The 26,982-nt window shown below is 36.4% G+C and overlaps 1 protein-coding gene across 2 annotated transcripts in view; it reads left to right on the top strand.

Moving 5' to 3' along the window:
* The window catches only part of Akap10 (A-kinase anchoring protein 10), an 84,894-nt gene that overhangs the window by 33,010 nt on the left and 24,902 nt on the right, over nucleotides 1-26,982 (top strand). For both annotated transcript variants that reach the window (XM_004868792.3, XM_004868794.4), the window contains 6 exons: nucleotides 1,338-1,436; nucleotides 10,471-10,555; nucleotides 11,624-11,747; nucleotides 12,772-12,908; nucleotides 20,959-21,103; nucleotides 23,405-23,578. In XM_004868792.3, the coding sequence (XP_004868849.1) occupies nucleotides 1,338-1,436; nucleotides 10,471-10,555; nucleotides 11,624-11,747; nucleotides 12,772-12,908; nucleotides 20,959-21,103; nucleotides 23,405-23,578 (764 nt within the window). The remainder of the gene's footprint in view (nucleotides 1-1,337; nucleotides 1,437-10,470; nucleotides 10,556-11,623; nucleotides 11,748-12,771; nucleotides 12,909-20,958; nucleotides 21,104-23,404; nucleotides 23,579-26,982) is intronic.

Genomic DNA, 26,982 nt, shown 5'->3' with positions numbered 1-26,982 from the left:
ATTATACATCTCAGTTCTATTTCCACAGTTTCTCACACCAGAGAAACTGTGCGGTATTTAAACATATATGTCTGATTCATTTCGCTTAATAAGGGCCTAGTGCTCTTAATCAAAAATCAGGTAGATGTTTATTTCTGGATTCGCTATTCTGGTTCATTGATTTATTTGTCTGTCTTTATGTCAGTACCATATTGTTTTAAATACTATAGCTTTATGATGTATTTTGAAGTCAGAAATTATGATGCTTCCAGGTCTGTTCCTTTTCAGTTTCTTTTGTAGTTATAGGTCTGTCCAGATTTTCTTTTTTCTTTTTTCTTCCCCCCATCCCCTCCCGTCCAGCTTTTCTATTGATTTATGATTCAGTCTTGATAGATTTTATGGTTTTAGGAATTTATCCATTTTAATTAGATTATGTAATTTGTTGGTGTGTAATTTTCATAATACAGTAGTCTCTTATGATCCTTTTTTCTTTCTGTGGCAACTTGTAATACCTCCTCTTTCATTTTTTACTTTATTTGAATTTTTTCTTAGTCTAGCTAGAGGTTTGTCAACTTTACTGATCTTTTCCACAAATCAGTTGTGTTATTGATTTTTCTATTGTTTTCACTATTTTGCTCAGTTTTGCTTTTAATTTTTATTATTTCCTTCTTCTCCTAACTTTGAGTTTAGCTCTTTATTCCTTAGTTTCTTGAGGTATAAAATTAGTATGTTAATTTTAGATCTTTTAATTTTAAATGTAGATATTTACTGTTACAAACTACTGCTTTTGCTGTATCCTGAAAGTTTTACTGTGTTGTATTTTCACTTAGCTCAAGATGTATTCTGATTTCCCTTTTGATTTGTTCTTTGGCTCATCAGTTGTTCAAAAATGTGTTGTTTAATGTCCACATTTTTGGTACCGGGAATCAAACTCAGGGCTGGGGATATAGCTCATTGCCAGAGTGCTTGCCTAGTATTCACAAGGCCCTGGGTTCAGTCTCCAGTGTTTGGTGCTGTTAATAATGGAGTTTGGGCCAGGATGCTATTAGTAATGGAGTTTGTTAGCTCGTAAGGAGACTGAAGGAAAATTCACATGTAACTCTTCTTCCGTAAACCAATCAAAACAACTTTATAATGGAAGCTTATTTTGTAACAAGGGCACACAACAACAACAACAAAAAAAGCCGTGCTCTTCATGAATATACCTACTCCTGTGGTCTTCATTGCTTTTTTTTTTTTTGTACTGGGGATTGAACTCGGGACCTTGGACTTGCGAGGCAGGCGGCAGAACCACTAAGCTAAATCCTCAGCTCTTCATTGCTTTTTGATTTTGAAATTGCCTCCTTATTCCCTTGCAGGTATAGAACAAGATGCAGTGAATACTTTTACCAAATATATATCTCCAGATGCTGCTAAACCCATACCAATTACAGAAGCAATGAGAAATGACATCATAGGTAAGCAGTGCTTGAAGCTATTGCCAAAAATCTAATTATTTTTTGGTTGTTGACTAAGATAATTTTTTATGAACATGGAATATAACTATTATCCTCCTACTCTGTTTTTAGAGTACTTTCTTATACTGTATTTGATTGCAGTTTACCTAAAGACTTTGTCTCTTATGTGTGAACCCAAATACTTTGACTTTAACTTGAATAACAGCAACAGCAACAACAATAATAATACATATTTACTGAACACACACCATGTCCCAGATGATATTCTGAGGATTCTTCATAGATGAACTTATTTAAGCATCTAACGAACCTGTGGGATGCTTAAAAATTTTGTAGTGAGGAAACTGAAGTAGTGAGAAGATAAGTACTTTGTCCAAAGTAACATCTCAGATGTGGCAGAGTCAAGATTTGGGACTAGACATCCACACTTTAACTACTGTGGTATAGTGGCAGTATTTTCATACTGTACATTGATACCAGCCATCTCTTCTGCCCTTATATCCCTGCCAAAATAAGACTAGAATAGAACAGGTGTTTCAGAGTAGTAAAGAAAAACCTCATTTCAGAAAATTTTTTCATCATACACTTAAAAATATGTGTGTATACAATGCTGAGTCAACATATGTATTTCTAGATCATAGTGAAAAAATAACTTGAAAGTTTTTATTTTGTTTCATCAGGGAGACCTAAGGTGGACCTATTATTCACAAATAAAAATGATTTGTTTGTTCAACAGATATTTATATCCCCCAAGTCCTATTGCTAAGATTTTAATTTTTATTAATCTAAAGATTAGTATTTGTGATCTATGAAATAAAACATGTTATTCTACTCCTAACAGATTCTTCTAGGGCAAAGCTTCTTCAGTCCTGACTGTGAGAACTTTGCACTCATAAATGGAGAAAGCGTGATCCTTTTAAGGCTCTGCTCTGGTTAAATGAACTCATCATACTTTCCTATGAATACCTGTTGACTATTTTAGGGTCCATCAGATGGTGGCTCTATTTTCCTTTCTTTCACACGTGCAGACATCTATAGGTCTTGTGGCTGTTGGTGTATTTTCTCCATCTGTTTGTATTATAAGGTTTGTGGGATACTATTTCACCAAGTTTTATTGACAGATGTTGTGAAGGGATTTTGGTTTTTCTATGTAGTTGTTCTGTTTTTAGGTGTGAATTAGTTGCTACCATCTTCCAGACTTCCAAGGCTTTCTTTTCCTAGTAGTACAGTTAGGGTCTTATAACTGCTTAGAATTTGACTGGTTGAATAATTAGTTGGATAGTAATTCCTTTGGGAGTCTCTACTGACTGATAACTAAACTGTCTATGTTTGAGAAGAAAAGGCAGAAGAAATATTGAGCCAAATAAAACATTTTAAAATGAAATGTCACTAAAACTTAAATTAGTTGTGTAATCCTAGGAGGAAAAGAAATCTGAAGAATCAGGTTAGTAACACTTAGTGATGAGGGGATCTGAAAAAATTCCATCCCTGTGTCTATTACATGTTTTAGAATGTTAATTACCTGTATGGCTTAGACAAGTCATTTTTTCCTCTTTGAGCCTCATTCTTCTGAATTTTGTTTTGATATTTTGCCCCCACCTATGTTTTAATACGGCTGTGCTTCAAATGACTTATTTGAAAGATCTTCTATTTTGGCACTTTACGGTGTATCAACCTGCTTAGTTTTGTTATAAATGTTGTCAAGAAAGACTAAAGATGCCTCTTTGAAATTTGAACACCTAGAATTATGGAGTTGTCATTTGTAAGATGAGGAGGGCTTATGGGCAAAATCAGGAGTTGGGTTTTACACTTCCAAATAGTTAATTTAAGTAGACATTTGGATATCTGTTAGTTCATATCAGAGATTCATGTTGGAGATACATAAATTTGGAAATTATCAGGCCATAGATGGAGTTAGAACCATAAAATTGGATAACAGTACCTTAGGAGTGAGTATAATGAGGGAAGACAAGAGATTATGGGAATGTAGCTCAGGGGAAGAGTGCTTGCCTGGCACGTGCGAGGCCTTAGGTTTAATTCCTAGCACATCAGGAGGGAGGGAGAGAGGGATGTAAGGACTGAGTTCTAGGGCATGTTTAACATTTAGAAGCCTACTGATGAGGAAGAACTAGCAAAAGATACTTGGAAGTAACAGCCTCAAAGTAGTATATACCTAGAGAGTGGTTTTCTTGGAAGCCAGGTAAAAATATGTATCAGGGAGAGAGCGGTCAAAGATGATTTATGATGCTGATAGGTTAAGATGAGTACTAGAAATTGAATGGATTTGGCAAACCAGTGTACATTGGTCATCTTGATTACAGTAGTGTATTGTTGACCAAAACTTATTTGGAAGAATACTAGGAGAAAATAGGAAAAAGAGGGAACAAATTTTATGGGGCGTATTGCTTTGAAGGTGAGGTGGATAGGGATATGAAGTCAAGGCACAAGGTGTTTGATTTTATTTTTTGTAGGAAAGGATTTAAAAATTTTTTATTGGTATACTTTTGATATACATAATGATCACATTCATCATAGAGAATTTGTACCTGTTTATAATATATCTTGATTCTTCCTTTTTTCTCCCCCATTCCCCTCCTCTGTCTTCAACCCTCTTCCTCTCCACATTTATGAAAGCATTTTTTCCTTCTATTCTCTGATTTTATTTTTAAGGTGAGATATGAGCCTATAAAGTGTAATATAGCATACAGACAGGCATACATGTATAGCGTACAGTCTATGCAGGTAATGAGATTGAGGCAGTAGCAAAGGAAAAGTTGATGTCAGAGAGGAGACACTTGTTATAGGAAAGATATCTTTGGGCAAAAGAAGATGGGTTCCAGTACTCAAAATGAGGGCTACTTAGGTTAGAGCAAGAATATTCATCTGTAGTACAAGAGAGAATATAGAACACCTGGATAGAGATTTAGATGAGTTGGAAGATGGAAATAGTTTTGCCATTGCTTCTGTTTTCTCAGTGAAGTAGGAAAAGTCCTTAGCAAAGAGAGTAGATTTCTGAAAAGATAAAAATATCAGAAGTGAACCATATCTTTAAACAAATGGACCTAATAGATATCTACAGAGTATTTCAACAGCAACAGAACACATATTTTTCTCAGTAACACATGGAATGTTTTCCAAAATAAACCACATATTAGCCCATAAACAGGCTAAAATAAATAAAAAGAATGGAAATTATCCCATGCATATTATCAGATTATAGTGCTTTGCAACTAGAAATCAATGACAAAACAGAAAACAGGGCCAGGGCTTTAGCTCAGTGGTTCTGCCACCTGCCTCAAAACAGAAAAAAAACTATGCAAACACATAGAATTTATACTATACTCTTTAATGATCAGAGGGTCACTGAAGAAATCAAGGAAGAAATTAGACTGTTCCTAGAATCAGATGACAATGCCATTACAACATACCAGAACCTAGGAGACCCAATGAAAGTAGTCCTGAGAGGGAAGCTTATAGCTGCGAATGCCCACATCAGAAAAACAGAGCCCAAATAACCTCCAGATGCACCTGAAAGTACTAGCAAGAAAAGAACAATTCAAATCCAAACCTAGCACAAGGAAAGATATTATAAAGATTAGAGCAGAAATTAATTGAGACTTTAAAACATTACAAAGAATCAGTGAATTGAATAGCTGGTTCTTTGAAAGAATAAATAAAATAGACCCCCCCCCAAAAAAGGAAAGAAAAGACCCAAATCAATGCAGTTGGAAATGAAAAAGGTCAAATCACAACAGGTGCTGCCAAAACCTAGATTATTAGTAACTACTTCAAAAACCTGTACTCCAGTAAATTGAAGAATCCAAAAGAAATAGATTCCTAGATACATACGCAGTATCGAAACTGAATGAAGAAGACATGAAAACCCAATATGAAAATCCCATAACAGGCAATGAAATTGAGGCAGCAATTGAAAACCTACCAACTAGCTGGATGTGGTGGCACAAGCCTATAATCCCAGCACTTGGGAGTCTTAGGAGGATCACTGGAGTTTGAACCCAGCGTGGGTTACATAGTGAGTTCAAGGCTAGCCTAAACTACCTGTCAAAACAAAACAAGATGAAACAAAGCAAAATAAAACAACTAAGAAAAGCCCAGAGCCTGATGGATTCGCTCCTGAATTTTTTAAGAACTTCAGGAAAAACTGAATCTCATTTCTCCTCAAACTCTTTAACAAAATTGAAAGGGAAGGAACACTGCCAAACCCATTCCTGGAAGCATTACCTTGGCTCCCAAACCAGACAAGGATCCAAACAAAAAATTCAACAACAGACCAATCTCTTTAAATGATGGTAGACATAAAACTCAACAAGGTACTGGCAAACGGAATGCAAAAAATCGTCAGAAAGATCATACATTATGACCAAGTAGTCTTCATCCAAAGGAAGAAAGGATGGTTCAGCATACACAAATCAACAGTAATACAGAAGCAAGGATAAAAAAAACCCAAATGATCATCTTAATAGAAAAGCTTTTGACAAAATCCAACATCTATTTATGATTTTAAAAAAAAAAACCTAAAGAAAATAGGTATAGAAGGACCTCATCTCAGTTTGACAAAAGGTATTTATGACAAACCTAGCTGCAAGAAAAATTACTTAGGACTTAACAAAGGAAGTAAAAGACCTGTAAAATGAAAATTGTAGTACTCTGAAAAAGGAGATAAAAGAGAACATCAGAAAATGGATAGATTCCCCTGTTCCTGAATAGGCAAAACCAATATTGTCAAAATGGCCATACATCCAAAACTGATAAATAGATTTAATGCAATCCTAATCAGAATACCAATAGTAGGGCCGGGGATTTAGCTCAGTGGTTCTGCCGCCTGCCTCACAAGCGCAAGGTCCTGAATTCGATCTCTGGTACCCAAAACCCCCCCAAAAACAATACCAATAATATTCTTCACACAACTAGAGAAAATAATCCTAAAATTTATATCAAACCAGAAGAGACCCAGAATAGCAAAAGTTGTCCTGAACAACAAGAGCAAAGCATGAGGCATCAGGATCTCAGATTTCAAGTTATTTTACAAAGCTATGTTGATGCAGACAGCATGGTATAGGCACAAAGACAGACATGTGGATCAGTGGAATTCATAAAGGATGTAGAAACAACCTTAGGCACATTCCGTCATCTAATTTTTTACAGTGGGACCAAAAACACATGCTGGAAGAAAGATAGCCTCTTTAACAGATGGCACTGCAAGCAATGGCTATCCCCATGCAAAATGTTGACTCTAGATCCATATCTTACCATGTACTAAACTGAAATCAGAATGGATCAGTAATGTAAATTGTCATGGTTTGGTTCTAGATGCCCTCTCAAACCTTCATTTGGTCATAGGTGGGTGAATCTAGAGTGTGTGATGCTAGGATTAAGAGCATGTGATTACTAAACCATTATATGTGAGTGATTGGTTTGGCACCATCCTAATCCTGGTAGTCTGAATAAGACAAAAGGAACAGAAAGACAATGTTAAGGTCTCATGTTGCCTTTGCTGCTTCCACCACCATGAACTATTGCTCCTCTTCCACCCTGCCTTGGAGCCAGCCGATTATGGACTCAAACCTCTGTGAACTGTGAGCTAAATAAACCTCTTCCCCTTTAACTTCGGGTGTTGGGTATTTTGTCTCAGCAACAATAGAAAAGTGACTAACATAAATATTAAAACAGAAACAGTCTGCTTGAAGATAAAATAGGCAAAACTCTTGACATAAGCATAGGCAAGGACTTTCTTTCTTTCTTTCTTTCTTTCTTTTTTGGTCCTGGGGATCAAACTCAGGACCTTGCACTTACGAGGCAGGTGACAGCACCACTGAGCTAAATCCCCAGGCCAAGGACTTCCTGAACAGAACTATAATTGCACAAGAAAAAAACATCAAGAATCAACAAAGAGGATCATATCAAATTAGAAATCGTCTGCACACCAAAGGAAACAACCAACATAGAGGAGACAACCTAGAGAATGGGGAATAGTTCTTTGCCAGCTACTCCTCAGACAGAGAACTACTATGTAGAATATGTAAAGAACACAAAAATCAGACCTCCAAATGTAAAAGGCCCAGTCAAAAATGGGCCATTGAAATGAAGTAGTACCAATCTCTGAAGTATAAATGGCCAATAAATATGTGAAAAAATTTTCAGTATTTCTGTTCATTAGAGAAATGCAAATGAAAACAACCCTTGAGATTCCATGTTGTTCCAGAAAGAATGGCTATCATCAAGAGGTCAAATAATAATGCTGGCAAGGGTGCAGGGAAAAAAGAACCCATCTACACTGTCAGTGGGAGTGTATGCTAGTACAACCACTATGGAAATCAGTTTGGAGATTCCTCAAAAAACTAAAACTAGCCGGGGATTTAGCTCAGTGGTTCCGGTGCCTGCCTTGCAAGTGCAAGGTCTGGAGTTCGATCCCCGGTACCAAAACCAAAAAAACTAAAACTAGAAGTTATATTTGAAGGGCCAGGGATTTAGCTCAGTGGTTCTGTTGCCTGCCTCGCAAGTGCAAGAACCCGAGTTCGATCCCCAATACCAAAAAAGAAATTCTATTTGACCCAGCTATTCCCCTTCTAGCTATCTCCTTGAAAGAGCTAAAGATATATTCATAGCCATGTTTATAGCAGCATAACTTATAATAGCTAAATCTTACAAGTGGTCTGTATATTCATCAACAGATAAATAAAGAAAATGTGGAATTTATACATAATGGAGTACTACTATGCCATAAGGAGGGATAAATTTGAGTCATTTGTAGGAAAATGGGTGCACCTTGAAACAATAAAGTTAAATAAAATAAATCATAAACAACTTAAATATTTCATGGTTTCTCTTATATGAGAAACCCAAAGTATAAATAATTTAAAGAGCAAAATAAAAGATAATAGGAAACAGGGAGATAGATCTATAGCAAATGGCAAGGAGACTAAAAGGGAGAAGGTGTGGGGGGATTAAAAAGAATTAAGATTGGTTATATACATGTAGTAACTCCCTAGGATGAATGTAATCATTATGAACTACAAACTTATACTAGTAAAAATGAAAATAATTAAAAAGATACATAAGTATATAGAAAAAAACAAGCTCAGTTTCTCCTAGTATACTTACATAACACAGAACACTTGTGACCGCAGTGTGTAGGGCTTTTTGCATGTCAGAGAACAATTCTGTAATTAATTCTCCAGCAGACAATGGTTGAGTCTCCTTGAATTTAGTTCAGTTCTGTCACTGTGTACTTGCAGATAGCATCAGATCCCATGGATCATGGGCTTAATCCCCAAGGCTATCCACACTCCTTAAGCACAGGTGGTGGCTTTTGCTTCTAACCAATGAGTTATAAATTGGGTTTGCCATGATCCCTTCCCTGGTTTTGCTTTATTTCCTCAAGTAGCTCATAGAACTTCAAGAAACACTTTTATGTTCCTGTTTATTATAAGGGATATTACAAAGAATATAGATGAACAGCTTAGATGTAAGAAGTGTATAGGGCAAAGTATGGGAGAAGGGGCATGAAGCATCCGTGCTTTCACCAGATACACCACCCTCTAGGAGCCTCTATGTGTGCAGTTAGTTGTCTGAAGCCTTCCTTTTCCACCCCATCCTTTTGCATTGTTATAGAGGCTTTATTATATAGGCATAATTGAATAAATCCTGACCATTGATGTTCAGTCTTCAGTGACTCTCCCCAGAGGTTGGGGGTTGAGGCTAGCTGATGACCAGCCTCCATCTTGAAGCTCTTTATAGAGGCTCCCAGCCACCAGTCTTCTCATTTGCATAGGACACTCATCACTAAGGAGAGTCCCAAGAATTTTAGAAGCTGTATGCTAATAAATGGACAAAGACCACATACATATTTTATAGTATCATAGCTAGCTATTGTCTAGAAGAGCATGAGAGTAAAGGAACTAGTGGACCAGGAAACTAGTATGATCCTTGGGTTTCCAACTTTGAGTGTCAGTAAGATCTCTTTAAGGTCATGAACTTGGAGTGAGACATCAGTTATTTTTTTATCCCCACAATGTTTAACAGTTAACTCAAACAGTTTATTGGTTTGCTGCAATTTGTTTAGGCAATTCCTTGTTTTACCCCATTTATGTTTTTAAGTTTCCCATCTATTAATTTGTGTGTGTGTGTGTATGGTGCTGGGGATTGAACCCAGTGCTTTGCTCATACTGAACACCCAGCTCTACCTCTGAGCTACACCTCCACCCCAACCAATGACATTATAATAAACTTCTTTTACCATTAAATCTTTTCATAAGTTAATACTTCTTTAGGTCACAATCCTTGAAATAGAATTACTGATTGAAAGATTATGTTCATTTTTAAAACTTATGTTAGAAACTGCCAAATTGCCCTACAGAAGATACACCAGTGTATACTTGCAATAACATTAGTGGCAGTTTCTCTGTACCCTTGCTCAAGCATATGTATTATTAAACAGTTACTCAAATGTATTGTTAAGATAGTTTTGTGCCAATTTACTATATAAAGACTATAAGGGCTGGGGATTTAGTTCAGTGGTTTCGCCACCTGCTACACAAGCGCAAGGACCCAAGTTCGATCCCCAGTACCAGAAAAACAAACAAAAAAAGACTATAGAGTTTCCTTATTCTAATTGTAACTTATTTGATTACTAGTGACCATGTCTGTCTTCATATTCTGTTTGTTCTTTTGTGAGTTATATGTCATGTCCTTTGCTCATTTTTCTTGTGGGACATTTCTTACTAGTTTGTAAGTTTTTGATAAATCTTTTAATTGTCTATTTGCTACAGTTTTTTGTTTTCTTTTTAAATTTTGTTTTTGGGGTATTTTAATGAAATGAATTTTACATTGTTAAATCTTTCAGTCGCTGCTTTTGCATATATATCTCTCAAAACCTTTTCTACCTTGAGCTAGTACCTGTATTTTCTTTTAGTTTAGCTTAAAGCCTTCTCATTTATATACCGTTTCTATTTTTTTCCCAATTTCAGTAGTTTGGACTTAGTAGAAACTTAACTATTTACTGTGTCTTTTACAGCAAAGATTTGTGGAGAAGATGGACAGGTGGATCCCAATTGTTTTGTTTTGGCGCAGGCCATAGTCTTTAATGCAATGGAACAAGAGTAAGTTAGTTCAATATTTTCACACTTTGCTTCTTGGAAATTTGGGTTTGGTGTTGGGAATGAACTTCACTCAACAAAAAACAAAGTATGTTTGAGGATTAGTTTGTGTATTTACAATATCATATAAGTATATTCCAAGACTCTTGGTTAGTAATTTCTTTTAAATATGAATTGTGTGAATTCTAGTGAAGATAAAATAGTTTTCACTTTTTGTTTTGTTTTGTTTTTTGGTACCGGAGCTTGAACTCAGAACCTTATGCTTATAGCTTTCATTTTTAATGTTAATAATACCTAAGTTAAAAGAATTTTAGCTCTAAAGTCATTTGTATGTAATTGAAACCTAAGTTATATAACTCTTAGAAATGGTTTATTTAAAAAATACATGTCTTGGAAACAAAGCTTTTATACATAGGGAGGGGAAGGGGCTTGAGGGGAAGGAATGCAATAAAATAAAATAAAATTTATTGTTAAAAATGCATGTCTAGGGCTGGGGATTTAGCGCAGTGGTTCCGGCGCCTGCCTCACAAGCACAGTGTCCCAAGTTCAATCCCCGGTACCAAAAAAAAAAATAAATAAAAATAAAAATGCACGCCTTCAGATGGATGTCCTAATTTGTTTGTTTTTGCTTTTAGTTTAATGTGTGTGCTATATAACTAAATCCACAAAGATTTGTTGAAACTGCCTCCAAAGTTTTTTAGTTTAGTTATTGCTGTATGTCCTTAAACATGTATATATGTTTTCATTCTTTTGTAAATGTTCTGTGTAGGGCACAGTTTAGTCCCGGCCTTGAAGGAAGTTATAGTGTTAAAAAAACAAACAAAAAAAGGACATATTTTTTGGTTACATTACTGTAAGGTAGCATGTGTTAAATATCAGAGGAGAGCTATAAAGTCATTAAGTGGGAGAGATTACTTACATGAAGGAATCAGGGTCAACAGTATGGGAAGTGAGGAAACTTTGACCTAAGCCTTTAAGATACAGTTGGGGCAGTATGGAAAGAGTCTGTTTTCCCCAGTTAAGCTCTTTCCTTGGTTATTCCCTCAAAATTTCCCTTTTGTCCACGTGCAGGCACTTTAGTGAGTTTCTGCGAAGTCACCATTTCTGTAAATACCAGATTGAAGTGCTGACCAGTGGAACTGTTTACCTGGCTGACATTCTCTTCTGTGAGTCAGCCCTCTTTTATTTCTCTGAGGTAAATTCTGCATTTCCTTTTATACTCTTATCTGCTAGAGCTTCCCAGCTTCTGAACTATAAATGCTGGGATCCTGTGTATAAAAGACATAGAAGAGCTGAATCATTTCTAAAATGATTTATTATTGTTTTAAATTGTTTTCAATGGCAAGAGTACTTTGATGGCATGTTTGTCAAATTAAAGAGAACATGAAAATTCAGTGTAAAATAACTTAATTTTGAAAAACCTGATTAAGGTACTGCTTATACGAGAATGCAAGTTTTTAATTATTGGGAACTATTTTTGAACCATAGAATTTGATACTTAACTCCTGTGCATAAATAATTGGAGACCTGATTTCTAAAGAGAGAAAGAAAAATAGTAAATTTTTTCCTACTCTGTCAATTTTACTTTAGCTGCTTGATAGGATTAACCAATGAAGCATTTGTGACAAACATCAAGTATATTAGTCTCTTTGAGGCATATGGTATCTGTTAGGCTTCAGCAAATAAAATTCTTTTGTTGCAAAAAATTAACTATGAGAGGATTCCCAATTTTACAAAGCAGTAACTTTAATACTTTCGATTCTGCCTCTTTGTAAGAATTCAGTTATTCAGTTGACTTTCACTCCCTTTCTTTACCATAAGTTTAAATTGGGATTTATTCAGGTTAATATGTCCTCATGGAATGATAGAAATGATCAGATGTAAAAGATTTGGTTTGATTGCTTATTTATATGTTTGTCAGCAAGGAACTACTAATCTAATTTAGTGTAATTTTTATTTCAGTTCACTAAAGTCTACATCCAGCTCTGTGGTAGTTTTATTTTGTTCATTTTAGGTTGTATTTTTTCTCTTCTAAAAGAGTATTTTAAAACTTTTCTATTTCAAATGACTGTATGTTGCTGACTGATATAGGTGAAGAAGTGGATCTTTTTTACTTCTTGCTTTATCCTGTATTTTAATACTTTGAACTTATAGATTAGAGCTGTTGAGAGTAATCTGTTTCTTGTCTTATTTTTCCCTTTTGTATTTTTCCTTCCTAGTACATGGAAAAAGAAGATGCAGTGAATATTTTACAATTCTGGTTGGCAGCAGATAACTTTCAGTCTCAGCTTGCTGCCAAAAAGGGCCAATATGATGGACAGGAAGCACAGAATGATGCCATGATTTTATATGACAAGTAAGTTTTAATAGATACCTTCAGCAGGTATTTATTTGGCATTTGCTATTATGCAGCTTGGAAATAAAAATATATAAATTCAGTTTCTGCTGTCAAGAAGCTCAGGAGCCCAGAGGAGACCTCCAGATCAGAGCACCATGGCTCCCAGGCAGCAGAAGGCTTCCAGGTAGGCATGCCATGGCTCCAAGCCCAGAGGACACGGCCAGATGAGTGCACCACTGCTCCCAGCCAGGAGAAGGTGTCCAGGTAGGCACACCTCTGAGCCCAGAGGAGACCTCCAGATTGGAGCACCATGGCTTGCAGGCAGCAGGAGGCTTCTCGGTAGATGTGCTACAGCTCCCAGTGTACAGGAAGCTCCTGGGTAGGCGTGCCACGGCTCCGAGCCTAGAGGAGGTGAGCCGTGACAGACCCACCCTACACACACAACCCTGCCCCCCCCCCAGCTTGTCAAAATGAGAAGACAGGTAAACAAGCCACAGAACCAGTCTTCCAGATCACCTACAGCAACCCCAAAGGGAAACGAGATGGAACACTCTGATACTCAACCACCTGCACTCCCTGAACTAGCAACAAAAGAGGATCTGGAAAAAATGAAGTCAGAAATAATTTCTCACATAACAGCAAAGATCATCCCCATAGTGTAAGACCTGATTAATAAATCTAGAGAGGATACAGATACAAGATAGAGGAGCTGAGGAACATGATGGAATGCCAACATAGGAAACAAATTGAATCCATAAAACAGATGCAAACAGATTTCCAGGAGATTAAAACCTCCATTGAAAGTCTATGCAGTAGAATGAGCCAATGTGAAGATAGAATTTCAGATACAGAAGATAAGATTGCAGTTAGTGACCAGGAAAAGAAAAAATTCTTTAAAATTTTAAGGGACCATGAGAAATCACTCCAGCAGCTGCTAGATGATGCAAAAAAAAATAACAAGACTGATTGGAGTCAACGAAGAAACAGGAGAGAGGGCAGATGACATAAAAAATCTGTTTACAGAAGTGATGACAGAAAACTTCCCAAAGAGGGGAAAAGAATTTGACATACAGATAAGCGAGGTTTTGATCAAAAAAAATCTACACATAGGCATATAATTGTTAAGATTCCAGAAATCCAACAGAAGAACAAAATTCTACAAGTAGTTAGAGAAAAGAAACAAATCACATACAGAGGAAAGCCCATCAGAATCACAGCACACTTCTCAGTGCAAACCCTCAAGGCAAGAAGAGCTTGGAATGATGTGTTTCAGGCCCTAAAGGAAAAAACCTCCAACCCAGATTGATGTACCCTGCAAAACTATCTTTCAAAACTGGTGGTGAAATAAGATGCTTTCATGACAAAGAGCACCTTAGGAACTTCATGAATACCAAACCGGCACTCCAAAAAATTTTAGACAAAATCCTAGGAAAAGATAACGAGGATCACAACCCCAGGAAGCCCAGCAGAATGAATCCGCTGGGCACGACAAGAAATTAAAAGCAAAGGGGCAGGATCAAACAAAAAGAAAAGGTCATGAAAATGATAACTCAATACATGTCAGTTAGAACCATCAACGTTAATGGTCTCAACTCACCAATCAAAAGAAATAGACTGGCAGAATGGGTCAAGAAGTAAGATCCAACAATATGTTGCATTCAAGAAACACACTTAATTCAAAAAGAAACTCATAGATTGAAAGTTAAATGGTGGAAAACAATACTCCATGCGATGGGAACCTGAAAAAAAGCAGGAGTAGCTTTCCTCTTTGCAGACCAAGGGGATTTCACACCCACACATTAAGAGAGACAAAGAAGGACACTACATTCTTGTAAAGGGACCAGTCCAAGAGAAAGAGATGATAATCATAAATATCTATGCACCAAACACTAGTGCACCCAACTATATAAAACAAATACTAATGGACATGAAAATCCATATAAGCACTAATACAATAGTAGTGGGGGACCTTAATACCCCATTGTCACAAATAGATCAACTAGACAAACGAGCAATGAAATACTAGAACTCAATCAAACTATTGAAGATATGAACCTAACATGTTTACAGAGTGTTCCACCCCACAAAATCAGAAAACACATTCTTTTCAGCTGCACACAGGTCATTCTCCAAAATAGACCACATACTTGCTCATAGAACATATTTAGGTAAGTGCAAAGGAATTGAAGTTATCCCCTGTATATTATCAGACCATAATGTGATGAAATTGGAGATCAACAGCAAAAGAAACTGCAAAAACTTCATAAACACATGGAAATTGAACAACACACTTTTGAATAACCAATGGGTCACAGAGGAAATTAAAGAAATCAGACAGTTCCTTCAATTAAATGACAATGACAATACAACATATTGGGACACAATGAAAGCGGTCTTATGAGGGAAATTCATAGCAGTGAATACACATATTAGGAAAACAGAGTGAGCCCAATTAAACAACCTGATGCTGAACCTCAAGCTTCTAGAAAGAAGGGCCAGGGATTTAGCTCAGTGGTTCTGTCACCTGCCTTGCAAGTGCAAGGACTGGAGTTCAATCTCTGGTACCAAAAAAAAAAAATCTAGAAAGAGAAGACCAGGACAAACCCAAAGCTCATACAAGGGAGGAAATTATAAAGATCAGGGCAGAAATCAATGCAATGGAGACTAAGAAAACAATACAAAAACTCAATGAAGCCAAGAGTTGGTTCTTCGAAAGAATAAACAAAATTGACAAACCCTTAACCAACCTTATCAGAAAAAGGAAAGGAAAGAAAAGGCCCAAATCCATGCAATTAGGAATGAAAAGGGTGAAATTATAACAGACCCAGCAGAAATCCAGAGAATCATCAATACCTACTTCCAGAACCTATATGCCAACAAGATGGAAAACAGAAGAAATGGACAGATTCCTAGACATGTATGAATTCCCAAAGTTGAATGAAGAAGACCTAAAAATTCTAAACAACCCAATATCAATCAATGAAATTGAAAACATAATTAAAAACTTACCAAGAAAAGCCCAGGTCCTGATGGCTTCACTGCTGAATTCTACAAGACATTTAGAGAGGAACTACTGCCACTACTGTTTAAACTCTTCAATGAAATGGAAAGGGAAGCAATACTCCCAAATTCATTCCTGGAAGCAAGCATCATCTTGATCCCCAAAGCAGAGAAAGACCCAACCGAAAAGGAGAACTATAGGCCAATCTCACTAATGGACATAGATGCAAAAATCCTTAATAAGATACTGGCAAACAGAATGCAGAAGATCATCAAGAAGATCATACACCCTAATCAAGTGGGATTCATCCCAGGGATGCAGGGATGGTTCAACATACACAAATCAATCAATGTAATACACTGTATCAATAGAGCCAAGGAGAAAAACCATATGATTATCTCCATAGATGCAGAAAAAGCATTTGACAAAATCCAACATACATTTATGATAAAAATCCTACAAAAAATTGGAGTAGATGGTCTCTACCTCAAACTGATAGAAGCCATCTATGAAAAACCAACAGCCAGTATCATGCTAAATGGTCAAAACCTGAAATCCTTCACACTAAAATCAGGAACAAGACAAGGATGTCCACTATCACCACTCTTGTTCAATATAGTTTTGGAAACATTAGCCATGGCAGTTAGACAAGAGAAAGAAATAAAAGGAATAAAGATAGGAAATGAAGATGTCAAACTGTCATTATTTGCAGATGACATGATACTCTATATAGAAAACCCCAAGAACTCCACCAAAAGTCTTCTAGGCTTAATAACCAAATTCAGTCAAGTAGCTGGTTACAAGGTCAACACACAAAAATCAATAGCTTTCCTCTACACCAATGACAGACTCACTGAGAGAGAAATAGGACAAATAATTCCTCTCACAATAGCATCCAAAAAACTGAAATACCTAGGAATCAACCTAACAAAAGAAATCAAAGACCTCTTCTCTGAAAACTATAGCACTCTGAAAAGAGAGATTGAAGATGATATCAGAAAATGGACAGACATCCCCTTCTCCTGGGTAGGAAGGATTAATATAGTGAAAATGGCCATACTTCCAAAACTGCTATATAGATTCAATGCAATCCCAATTGAAATCCCAGAAGCATACTTCACAGACCTTGAGAAAACAATCCAAAAATTCATTTGGAACAAGAAGAGACCCAGAATAGCAAAAGCAATTCTAGGTAACAGAGACATGGCAGTGGGTATCACAGTCCCCAACTTGCAACTATACTACAAAGCTACTGTGATAAAAACAGCATGGTGCTGGCAGAGAAACAGACCTGAGGACCAGTGGAACAGATTAGAAGATGCAGAAACAATACCAGACACACTCAGTCATCTCATCTTCAACAAAGGAGCCAAACACCCTCACTGGAGGAAAGGTAGCCTCTTTAATAAATGGTGCTGGAGAAATTGGGTTTCAACTTGCCAAAGACTAAAGCTAGACTTATATCTCTCACCATGCAGTAATCTAAAATCAAAATGAATTAAAGATTTAAATATAAAAACAAACACTGAACCGGGTGGAACAGAGGTTAGGTAGAACTCTTCAAGACATTGGGGTAGGAAAAGACTTCATGAACAAAACCTCAGTTGCCCGTGAACTAGCACAAATAATCAACAAGTGGGATCTCTTTTTACTAAAAAGCTGCACAGCAAGAGAAACGACCAGCAGTGTGAAGAGACAACCCACAATGTGGGAAAAAATTTTCACCAGCGGTCTCTCAAAGGTCTATTATCTCGAATCTATAAAGAACTTAAAAAAACCAGACCTCCCAAATATAAAGACCCAATCCAAAAATGGGCATCTGAAATGAACAGACATTTCTCACATAAAGAAGTAGACAAGGCAAATAAACATATGAAAAAATGTTCAACATCACTGGTCATTTGAGAGATGCAAATGAAAACAACGCTGAGATTCCACTTCACTCTAGAAAGAATGGCTGCTATCATGAAATCAACCAACAACAAATGTTTTCGGGGCTGTGGGGAAAGAAGAACACTGCTCCACTGGTGGTGGAAGTGTAGATTGGTGCAACCATTGTGGAAATCAGTATGGACATGCCTCAAAGAACTAGGGCTGCAAGTCCCATTTGACCTAGCTATTCCTCTACTGGGTATCTTCCCCAAAGAATTAAGAATCATACCACAGTGATATATGTGCACCCATGTTCATAGCAGCACAGTTTGTAATAGCTAAAACTTGGAAGCAGCCCAAATGCCCATCAGCTGGAGACTGGATCAAGAAAATGTGGTTTTTTTTAATAAAATGGAGTACTGCTCAGCAATGAAAAACGAGAAATTAGAGACATTTATTGCTAAATGGATGCACATTGAGATGATACTCTTAAGTGAAATAAACAGGACACACATGTAAATACCAAATAGTTTCTCTGGTGTGAGAAACTGAAAGTGTAAATAAGGGCTAAAAGGTATAATAGATAATGTGAAATAGGAAGAAAAGGGGCAAAGGGTAGGGGGAAGTGGGAGGGGTAGGGGAAAGGAAAGAGGGGAATGGAATTAATACGAGAAAACGAAAAAAATGGAAACAAAGTCTTTGTAAATAGGGAGGGATGAAGGGGTTGAAGGGCGGGTAGGGGAATGGCCAAAAATAAGAACCAAGAGAGTATGTAAAGGTGCATATCTCCAATGACGAATGTCATTATGTTGTATACCTAAAATGTACCAATAAAAGGATATACCAAAAAAAAAAGGAAGCTCAGATGAGGGAATATAAAAGCTTTTCGTGTGCGTGTGTGTGTGTGTAAAACTTTGGGGTCTTGAACAAAGAGTTTTTTGTAGGGGAGGAGGTTTATGTCTGGAACCCAGGATAACAATGTTGTGTTCAGGGAGGGTTTCACAGAAGAAAGATTAGATTTGGATCCTGAAGAATGAATTGAATTTTCCAGCCACAGAAGGCAGGAAAGAAGATTCTAGGCGAAGAACATTAGTACAAGCAGAGTCATAGAAACTTGGGGCAGGTGACACTTTCAAGAAACGAGTTTGAGAGGAGAGTATAATCAGTGATAAAGCCTGTGTTTAGTATTCCCAAGTCCCTGGGTTTCAATCAAGGGAAAAGAAAAGAAACAAAATGAAACTTGAGTTTGGATAATCTAAGGGATGAAGAATATAAGAGGAGCCTGACTGATTGGAATAGATTGCAAAGGGCCTTGAATATTTTTATTTGGATATATCATACTTTCTGGTACACATCTGCTCAGCCACATTACTAAATAAATTTTTTTTTTTCTTTTTTGGTGTTGGGACTTGAAGACAGAGTCTCACTGATACTAAGCATGTACTCTACTCCCTGAGCTATATCCATAGTCAGTTTCTCATTAGTTTTCACGGAAAATGAGAGATTGGAATCATCTTGCGAGTGAACAGAATTGGAAACATCTGCTCCGGCAAGTGATAAGACTCGTGGTAGTGTTCCTACTTCATAACCTGTTTTGGTAGTGTTCCTTTTGTTTAAATTTTCTTATTAGTATCTACAAGCAAGCACTAATGGGTAACTTGAGGATACAGAGAACTCCAGGGGATGTTAAGGTTGGAAGAGAGCCAAGAACATCTAAGCCAGGGGTTCCTCAACAGTCTGCAGGCTTACATGGGTCTGCCTGTGCAAGTCACTTGGGAGCTTGTTAACAAGTAGGTTTCTAGTCCTCTCCAAGAGATTCTGATTCAACAGGTTTGAAGTGTGCATCAGGAATCTTTATTTTTAGACAATATTCCTTGTAATTCTGATGAATGAGCAGTTTAGGGATTCAGTCTGATTCTCCCATTTTTGAAAATAAGGAAACCAGGACATTAAAGAGATAATGATTTTTCTCAAAGTCATAGGACAAGTAAGTGACAGAACTTGGATTGGAGTACAATTCTTAATCTCTCTAAAGTTTATTCTAGTATAATACATCTGTGGAAGATATTATATAAGAAACTTTGTTAAATGGGTATTGAAATAGCAAGGGTTTACATTTAGAAACAATGGAGTGCCTGAACATTTTTATCATGGAGGAGTATTTACCAATTTATTCATTGCAACACAGGAGACTTACTTTTTGTTATGAAAATGCTAAGTAGAAAAGGATTTTCTCTGTACTGGAACAGTGGTACTAGCACTAGTAAGTTCCTGGGTGGACCTCAGTAACTACACAGAGCAGAGACCCTGTTTCTCACTGGATCCCATTATTCACCTTGGGAGCTGTTTTTTGTTTTTTGGGGTTTTTGGTATGGGGGATCTAACTTGGGACCTTGTTTTTGGTCCCAAAACATTTGCGAGGCAGGCGGCAGAACCACTCAGCTAAATCCCCTGCCCACTGGGAGCTGTTCTTAATTGAAGATGACTGTATGACATCCCACTAGCACTGTCACTTTGCCAAATTCATCCTGTCAGCTTTGTCTTTATAACTCTGTATTTGTTTGTTGTTTACATCATACATTGTCACAATCATGCACCTGTCTATTCTTCTGTCATACATGGGAGATAGAAGCTGTTAGTGCTTGGAAGGGAACTTGTGTTCCTACTTTTATGTTTTTTGTGTATCTGCTTCATAATCAGCTTACCAAAACACTGTTTTAGATCTTATCAAGTTAGAAATTGTTGAGCTAGCATTAATTATTCCTTTCCTTTTCATTGTATCCTGTGAACAGGATGCAATTTCTTTCTCCTGTGTTTTCAGAGGACATGCCCATATCTTACTTTCTTATGAATTCATTTCTATCTGCTAAGTCCTGAACATAGAATAGGTGCCTATTAAATGTGTGTGATTGATTTCTTTGCCTTGGTTGTATCCTGAATCTTAGCTCTTAAACATCAGAAGAGTTGGCAGAGGAGGAACTAAGGATTGTTGAAAGGCACAGAGGAAGATAGCAGATTGCCCAGATAACTTTGAGAAGGAGGAGTAAATAAAGGTTATAACAGCTCTGTGGTTCTAGGTCTGCAGCTGAATCAACTATATAGTTCCATATAATAATAGTCTCTTAGTGTAGGTGCCAAAAATTGCTTATACTTGCCATGTAATTTGAGTTTACTTTGGCTCTTTTTCTTCCATAGATACTTCTCCCTCCAAGCCACACATCCTCTTGGATTTGATGATGTTGTACGATTAGAAATTGAATCTAATATCTGCAGGGAAGGTGGGCCACTCCCTAATTGTTTTACAACTCCATTACGTCAGGCCTGGACAACCATGGAGAAGGTAATCAAGATCTTCAAAAGTTTTAAACTACAAGAAGTTTTACTGTTGAAGCCCAGACAATATAACCAAAACATAACACAACAGTGGAAAATTGAAGCAGTGCAGCATAGTGATTAAGAGCAGAGACTTTGAGTCTGGCTTGGTATGGATTAATTTCACCTTTATAGGCTGAGTGACCCCAGGCAGTTACTGAAATTCTTTAATGCCATTTTCCTTATTTGTAAAGTAGGAGTGATATCAAAGTTAGTTTGAAGATTAAAATGAGGTAATGTATGTAAAATGCTTACTACCATAGTGCCCAACACATGGTAACCATTAAAGTGTTAAATAGTTACTATATCTTTTCAGATAGTTAAATAATAGTATAGGGCAAATTTATCTTAAGAAAGATCCACAAGGTTGAAACACTAGTTTTATGTATCATGCTCACTTAAAAGGTATCATTAATAGCTTATTAATAATATTAAACTTAAAATTTGTGAATGATTTGTTCTTTGATGAACTAGAGCACATTTTGCCAGGAACTGCACAGACCCCAGGATAAGCCCGTGAGGTTAGGTTGCTAATACCTGTCATGTGTTTTCAGATGGAAAAATGTTAAGAGCTTTTACTTAACAGTATACAGAAATACTCCATTTTAAAAAGTATTCTTATAAACCCAATAATTGGGGGCTGAGGATTTAGCTCAGTGGTTTCAGCACCTACCACGCAACCTCAAGGTCCCGAGTTCTATCCCCAGTACCAAAAAACAAACAAACAAAAATAAACCCAATCATTAACTGAAGGGAAGATTAGCTATTACCCAGGAATAATAGTCTTTTATATGATTAAAATTTTTCTGCTGGATATGGTTGTATAGGCCTGTTTTACAGGCATCCAGGGAGACTGAGGCAAGATTGCAAATTAGAGATCAGTCTAAGTGACATAAGTCAGACACTGTCTCAAAATAAACATATAAAATAAAATATTTTTTCTGTTTTAAAGAAAAAGTCCAGAACTGTAGCATATAAAGAATTTAAACTTTCTGGGTAATGAAATTAACATACAGAAAAAAGTAAAATATAAAAACAGTTCTTACTCAATGTTTGTAAGTAAGGAACTTGCACTAATTTTTATGACCACTAGCAGGACCCTATAAGATAAATGGGAAATGGAAGTGAAGACATGATTTGTATAACAAAACACTTTTGAGTATTTCTGTGCTAATTATTCTTGTTATAGTGGTAAGAAGAAATGTGATTTCTTCCATTTTGGAGCTTATTCTATAAAGAAGGTACATATTGAGTACAGACATAAATATGTACAGTGTGCTCAGTGCTGTGAAAGAAAGCTTTGTAATAAAAAATGCAAATAAGGACTGGGGATTTGGCTCAGTGGTTTTGCCGCCTGCTGTGCAAGCACAAGGACCTGAGTTCGATCCCCGGTACCAAAAAAAAAAAAAAATGCAAATACTAAGGTGGCCATGGTGGTGCATGGCTGTAATTACAGCACTTTGGAAGGCTGAGGCAAGGAGGATCACAAGTTTGAGTCCTTAGGCAACTTAGACCCTGTCTCAAAATAAAAAATTTTAAAAAGGGCTGGGACATAACACTGTGTGAAAGCCCTGAGTTCAATTCCCAGTACTGGGGGCAGGGGAAACAAATAATAAAATAATAAACATGGGAACTTGTTCAGTATTATTAAAAGTTATTCTCTCAAGCGCAAGGTCCTGAGTTTGATCCCTGGTACAAAAAAAAATTTTATTAAATGCAAATAAAATCATTTAGGTACCATTTGACATCTATTTAACAATGATTTAAGGAAAAATAACCCAGTTTTGGAAAGCTTGTGTGGAAACAAACTTTGATATGTCCAATATTGCTAGTGAAACAAATTGTTCACATCCTTTTGAAGGCTAAATTGGCTTTGTATATTAATTAACACAGCAATCACACTCCTGCTAATTTGTCTTTAGGAAATCAGTTCAGAAGCAAAAATCAATATATTCACAAAGACTTTACTATTTGTCACATACCAGAAAAATCTAGTTTCAAATTATATCTACTGTGGAATATGTTTAGCTCACAGAGAGTATTAATATCAAGTCTATATAATTTCCATGACTATTGTATTGGGGGGAAACTCAACAACATTGTGTATATTGTAATTCCACTTATAGTGTAAAATGTATACAAAGGAATAATAACAGAGTGTAATGAGAAGTACAAACATTTCGTGTTAACTGGTAAAATTTATTTATTTAAAAAACAGATTTAGATGCATGGGATTTTTAACTTTAAAATAATGCTTTTTCTCTTTCAGGTCTTTCTGCCTGGCTTTTTGTCCAGTAATCTTTATTATAAGTATTTGAATGATCTCATCCATTCTGTTCGAGGAGATGAATTTCTGGGAGGGAGTGTTTCACTGACTGCTCATGGCTCTGTTAGCCTTCCTGATGAGTCTCAACCCGGTGGTTCTGACAGTGCCACTTCTCAGGTACTCGCTGATTTGCAATCTACCATTTTGAAGAAAGCGTACAAATCCTTTCCTTGAAATACCAGTAATAGATCTGATTTTTGAATTTTAAATTATAGACAGAAGAGAAATAAAATTACACTACTTACTATGTATTCTGATAAAAATATTTTTGGTGGATAACCACTGTACTGTCTTGTAAAATATGCTGTTTTATTCAGCCCATTACTCTGACACAGTGGCTGTTCTTAGTGGTCAAATGTTATTAAATACATTTGTAACTTCTGAAGAACTCTGTGTAGTTATTTGAGAATTTTTTTTCTTTGATTTTGGTTTTTTGAGTCAGGGTCTCACTTATGTAAGCCAGGCTGGCCTTGAACTCATGGTGATCCTTCTGTCTCAGTCTCCTGAGTGCTGGGATTAAAGATGTGTGCCATCATACCAGTACAGTGTGAGAAAATTTAATAGCTAAATTTAGGATGCTTTTTAAAAAGTAGAGTAATTGAGTGATCTCTGAAGTTTCTTTTTTCCTTAAAAAATTTTTTTATAAAGATAAGGTCTTACTAAGTTGCCCAGGCTGACCTCAAATTCTAGATCCTCCTCTCTTAGCCTGCCAAGTAGCTGGAATTTCAGGCATGTGTCACCCACCAATGTTCAGGTCTTAGGTTTCTTAATATTGTATTTTAATCAGGATTTTTTGGGTTTATTTTAAACTAGAAGGCTACATTGTACACTGCCTTAAAATTGTTTTTAAACTGTTACCATATATCAAACCTTGTGTGATTCTCCCCAAATCACATGAAGTGATATATTCTCAAGATAGGAAATGTGAAGGAGGCATTAAGGAGTTAACTGATTTTGGGAATGAGAAGTATAGAGCAGTGCCAACCTACATGTGAGGCTCTGGATTCAGTCCTCAGCACCACAAAAAAAAAGAAAGGAAAATTATATAGAAAGTGGTAGAGCCAGAAATATTCCCTGTCTAGTGTTCTTCATGATAAGCTTAATAAGATGGTTTATTAATTTTCTTGTCGCTGTTGACAAATAACACTTTGAAGTTTTGATACTGGGCCTTTAATTAATTTATTCTTCCTTTTTTTCTCATTCCTTCCTTCTTCCTTTCTTGTCTCTCTTCCTTCTCTCCTCTTCCCTTCTCTTCTCTTCTCCTCCCCTCCCTTCCCTGCTTTCCCCTGCCTTCTCCTACCTTCTCCTCCCTTCCCCTCTTTCTCCCCTCCCCTCCCCTTGTCCCTCCCTTCCTCCCTCCTTCCTTCTCTTTCTTTTTCTACTTTTCTCCTTCCCTTCTTTATTTTTTCTTGTACTGAGGATTGAATCCAGGGCTTTAGCACTAAGCTGCATCCCCAACCTTTTAAAATTATTTATTTTGAGACAGGTTCTTGATAAATTGCTAATTGCCCAGACTGGGCTCAAACTTGGCTCAGCCTCCCAAGATTTCTTAATTTATCAGATAGTACTATTTTATTGAGGTCCACAAGGCTTTCTTGAGTATATTTTTCCCCTGTTAAGTTTACTCATGACCTGCTGAGTATGGTTATCACTTTATTTTTTGAGATAAATTAGAATGGCTTATTTTTATTTAGGTCTGGGTGCTGGCCATAAAATAAATGTATGTATGCATTTTTTGCTACTGGGAACTGAACCCAAGACTTTGCACATGCTAAGCACATGCTTTACTACTGAGCTATACATGCAAGCCCCATAAAATTTATTTCATTGAAGCATAACATACATTAAAAAGCACATATAGGGCTGGAGATTTAGCTCAGTGGTGCCGATGCCTGCCTCGCAAGTGCAAGGACCCAAGTTCGATCCCCAGTACCAAAAAAAAAAACCAACATGATTATATATCTTGAAGAATTTTCGCAAACATCCATCTAAAATCAAGAAAAAAATCCATGCACCTAAATCAAGAAGCAGAACATTGTCATCCAGAAGCCCTCTAGAGCCTCTTTCCAAGCATATCATGACTTGAGAGCATTGATTAGCATTAATTGTTCTTGTCATTTTATCAATGAAATCATGCTGTGTATTCTTTTTTATTGTATAACTTCAGTGTGATAATTCACATTGGCATTATTGTTTGGGTTTTTTGTTTTTGTTTTTTGGTACTTGGTATCGAACTCTGGACCTCACACTTGCCAGGCAGATGCTGTGCCACTGAGCTAAATCCCCTGCTCAGTGGTTTTTAGTATACTCCAGAGTTGTGCATGTGTCTCCACAAGCAATTTTAGAACATTTTTTCATCCTCAAAAGAAACTATTAAATTCCAAATCCCTTATTTCTCCAGTCATAGGCAACCATTCATCTACTTTTTGTCTCTATCTCTATAGAGATTTGCCTAGTTTTATAAATAGAAACATATACTATACTAAAAATAGTATACTAAAATATTTTTATAAATAGAAACATATACTAACTCTCTTTTTGGTAATTGCTAGACTATTTTCCAAAGGGGCTGCACCATTTTGCAATCTCATCAGCAATGTATAAGGTCTCCAGCTTATGCACATTTTAGTGAAACTTCTTGTATTTGTCTTTTTGTTCATGGTCATTAGTGAGTATAAAGTTGTAGCTCATTGTGGTTTTTATTTGCATTTCCCTGATGACTGATAATGTTGAGCATCTCTGTATTTACTGAGTTTTTTTTCTGTCTTTGGAGAAAATGTTTAGATCTTTTGCCTATTTTTAAATTGGGTTATTTTTATTACAAGTTGCAGGAATTTTTTATATATCCTAGATATAAATCTCCTATCAGATATGATTTACAAATGGTTTTTCTAGTTCTGTAGGTTATCTTTTTACTTTCTTTTGTCTTTTGAAGCTAAAAATTTTACATTTTTGAAGAAGTCCAGTTTATGTACAGTACTTTATTTTTGTTTCATGTGCTTTGGGTGTTATGTCTAAAAACGATTGCAAAATCTAATGTAATGAAGATCTACAAATTCCTGTTTTCTTCTAAGAGTTTCAGATCTTTAATTCATTTTGAGTTAGTTTTGTACATGGTATAAGGTTGAAGTCCAACTTCATTCTTTTTCATATGGATGTCCTGTTGTTCTAGGAATATTTATTTAAAAATCTGTTCTGACAGTTGAGCATGGTGGTATAGCCCTATAATCAGTCCCAGATTTCTAGGAGGCTGAAGTAGGAGGCAAGTTCAAGCCTAACCTGGGTGAGTTATCAAGACATTATCTTTTTTTTTTTTCTGGCACCGGCGGTGTTTATTAGACAGCTGAAGGAAATTGAACAGATGCAGCTCTGCGGCTGTCATCCACAGACTGGTTCAGACACTGCAGTCAGAAAGCAAGACATTATCTTTAAAAAAAAATTTAAAAATAAAAAATAGGGCTGGGTATATAGTTCAGTGCAAAGGGCCTGGGTTCAATCCCTAGTACCACCAACAAAAAAAA

This window comes from Heterocephalus glaber, unplaced genomic scaffold (genome assembly GCF_053883595.1).
Source record: "Heterocephalus glaber isolate CG9 unplaced genomic scaffold, H.glaber_assembly_v1.0 deba00001811, whole genome shotgun sequence".
Classification (NCBI taxonomy): domain Eukaryota; kingdom Metazoa; phylum Chordata; class Mammalia; order Rodentia; family Bathyergidae; genus Heterocephalus; species Heterocephalus glaber.
The sequence above is the reverse complement of the archived record's forward strand: the minus strand, read 5'-3'. Positions and strand labels throughout refer to the sequence as shown.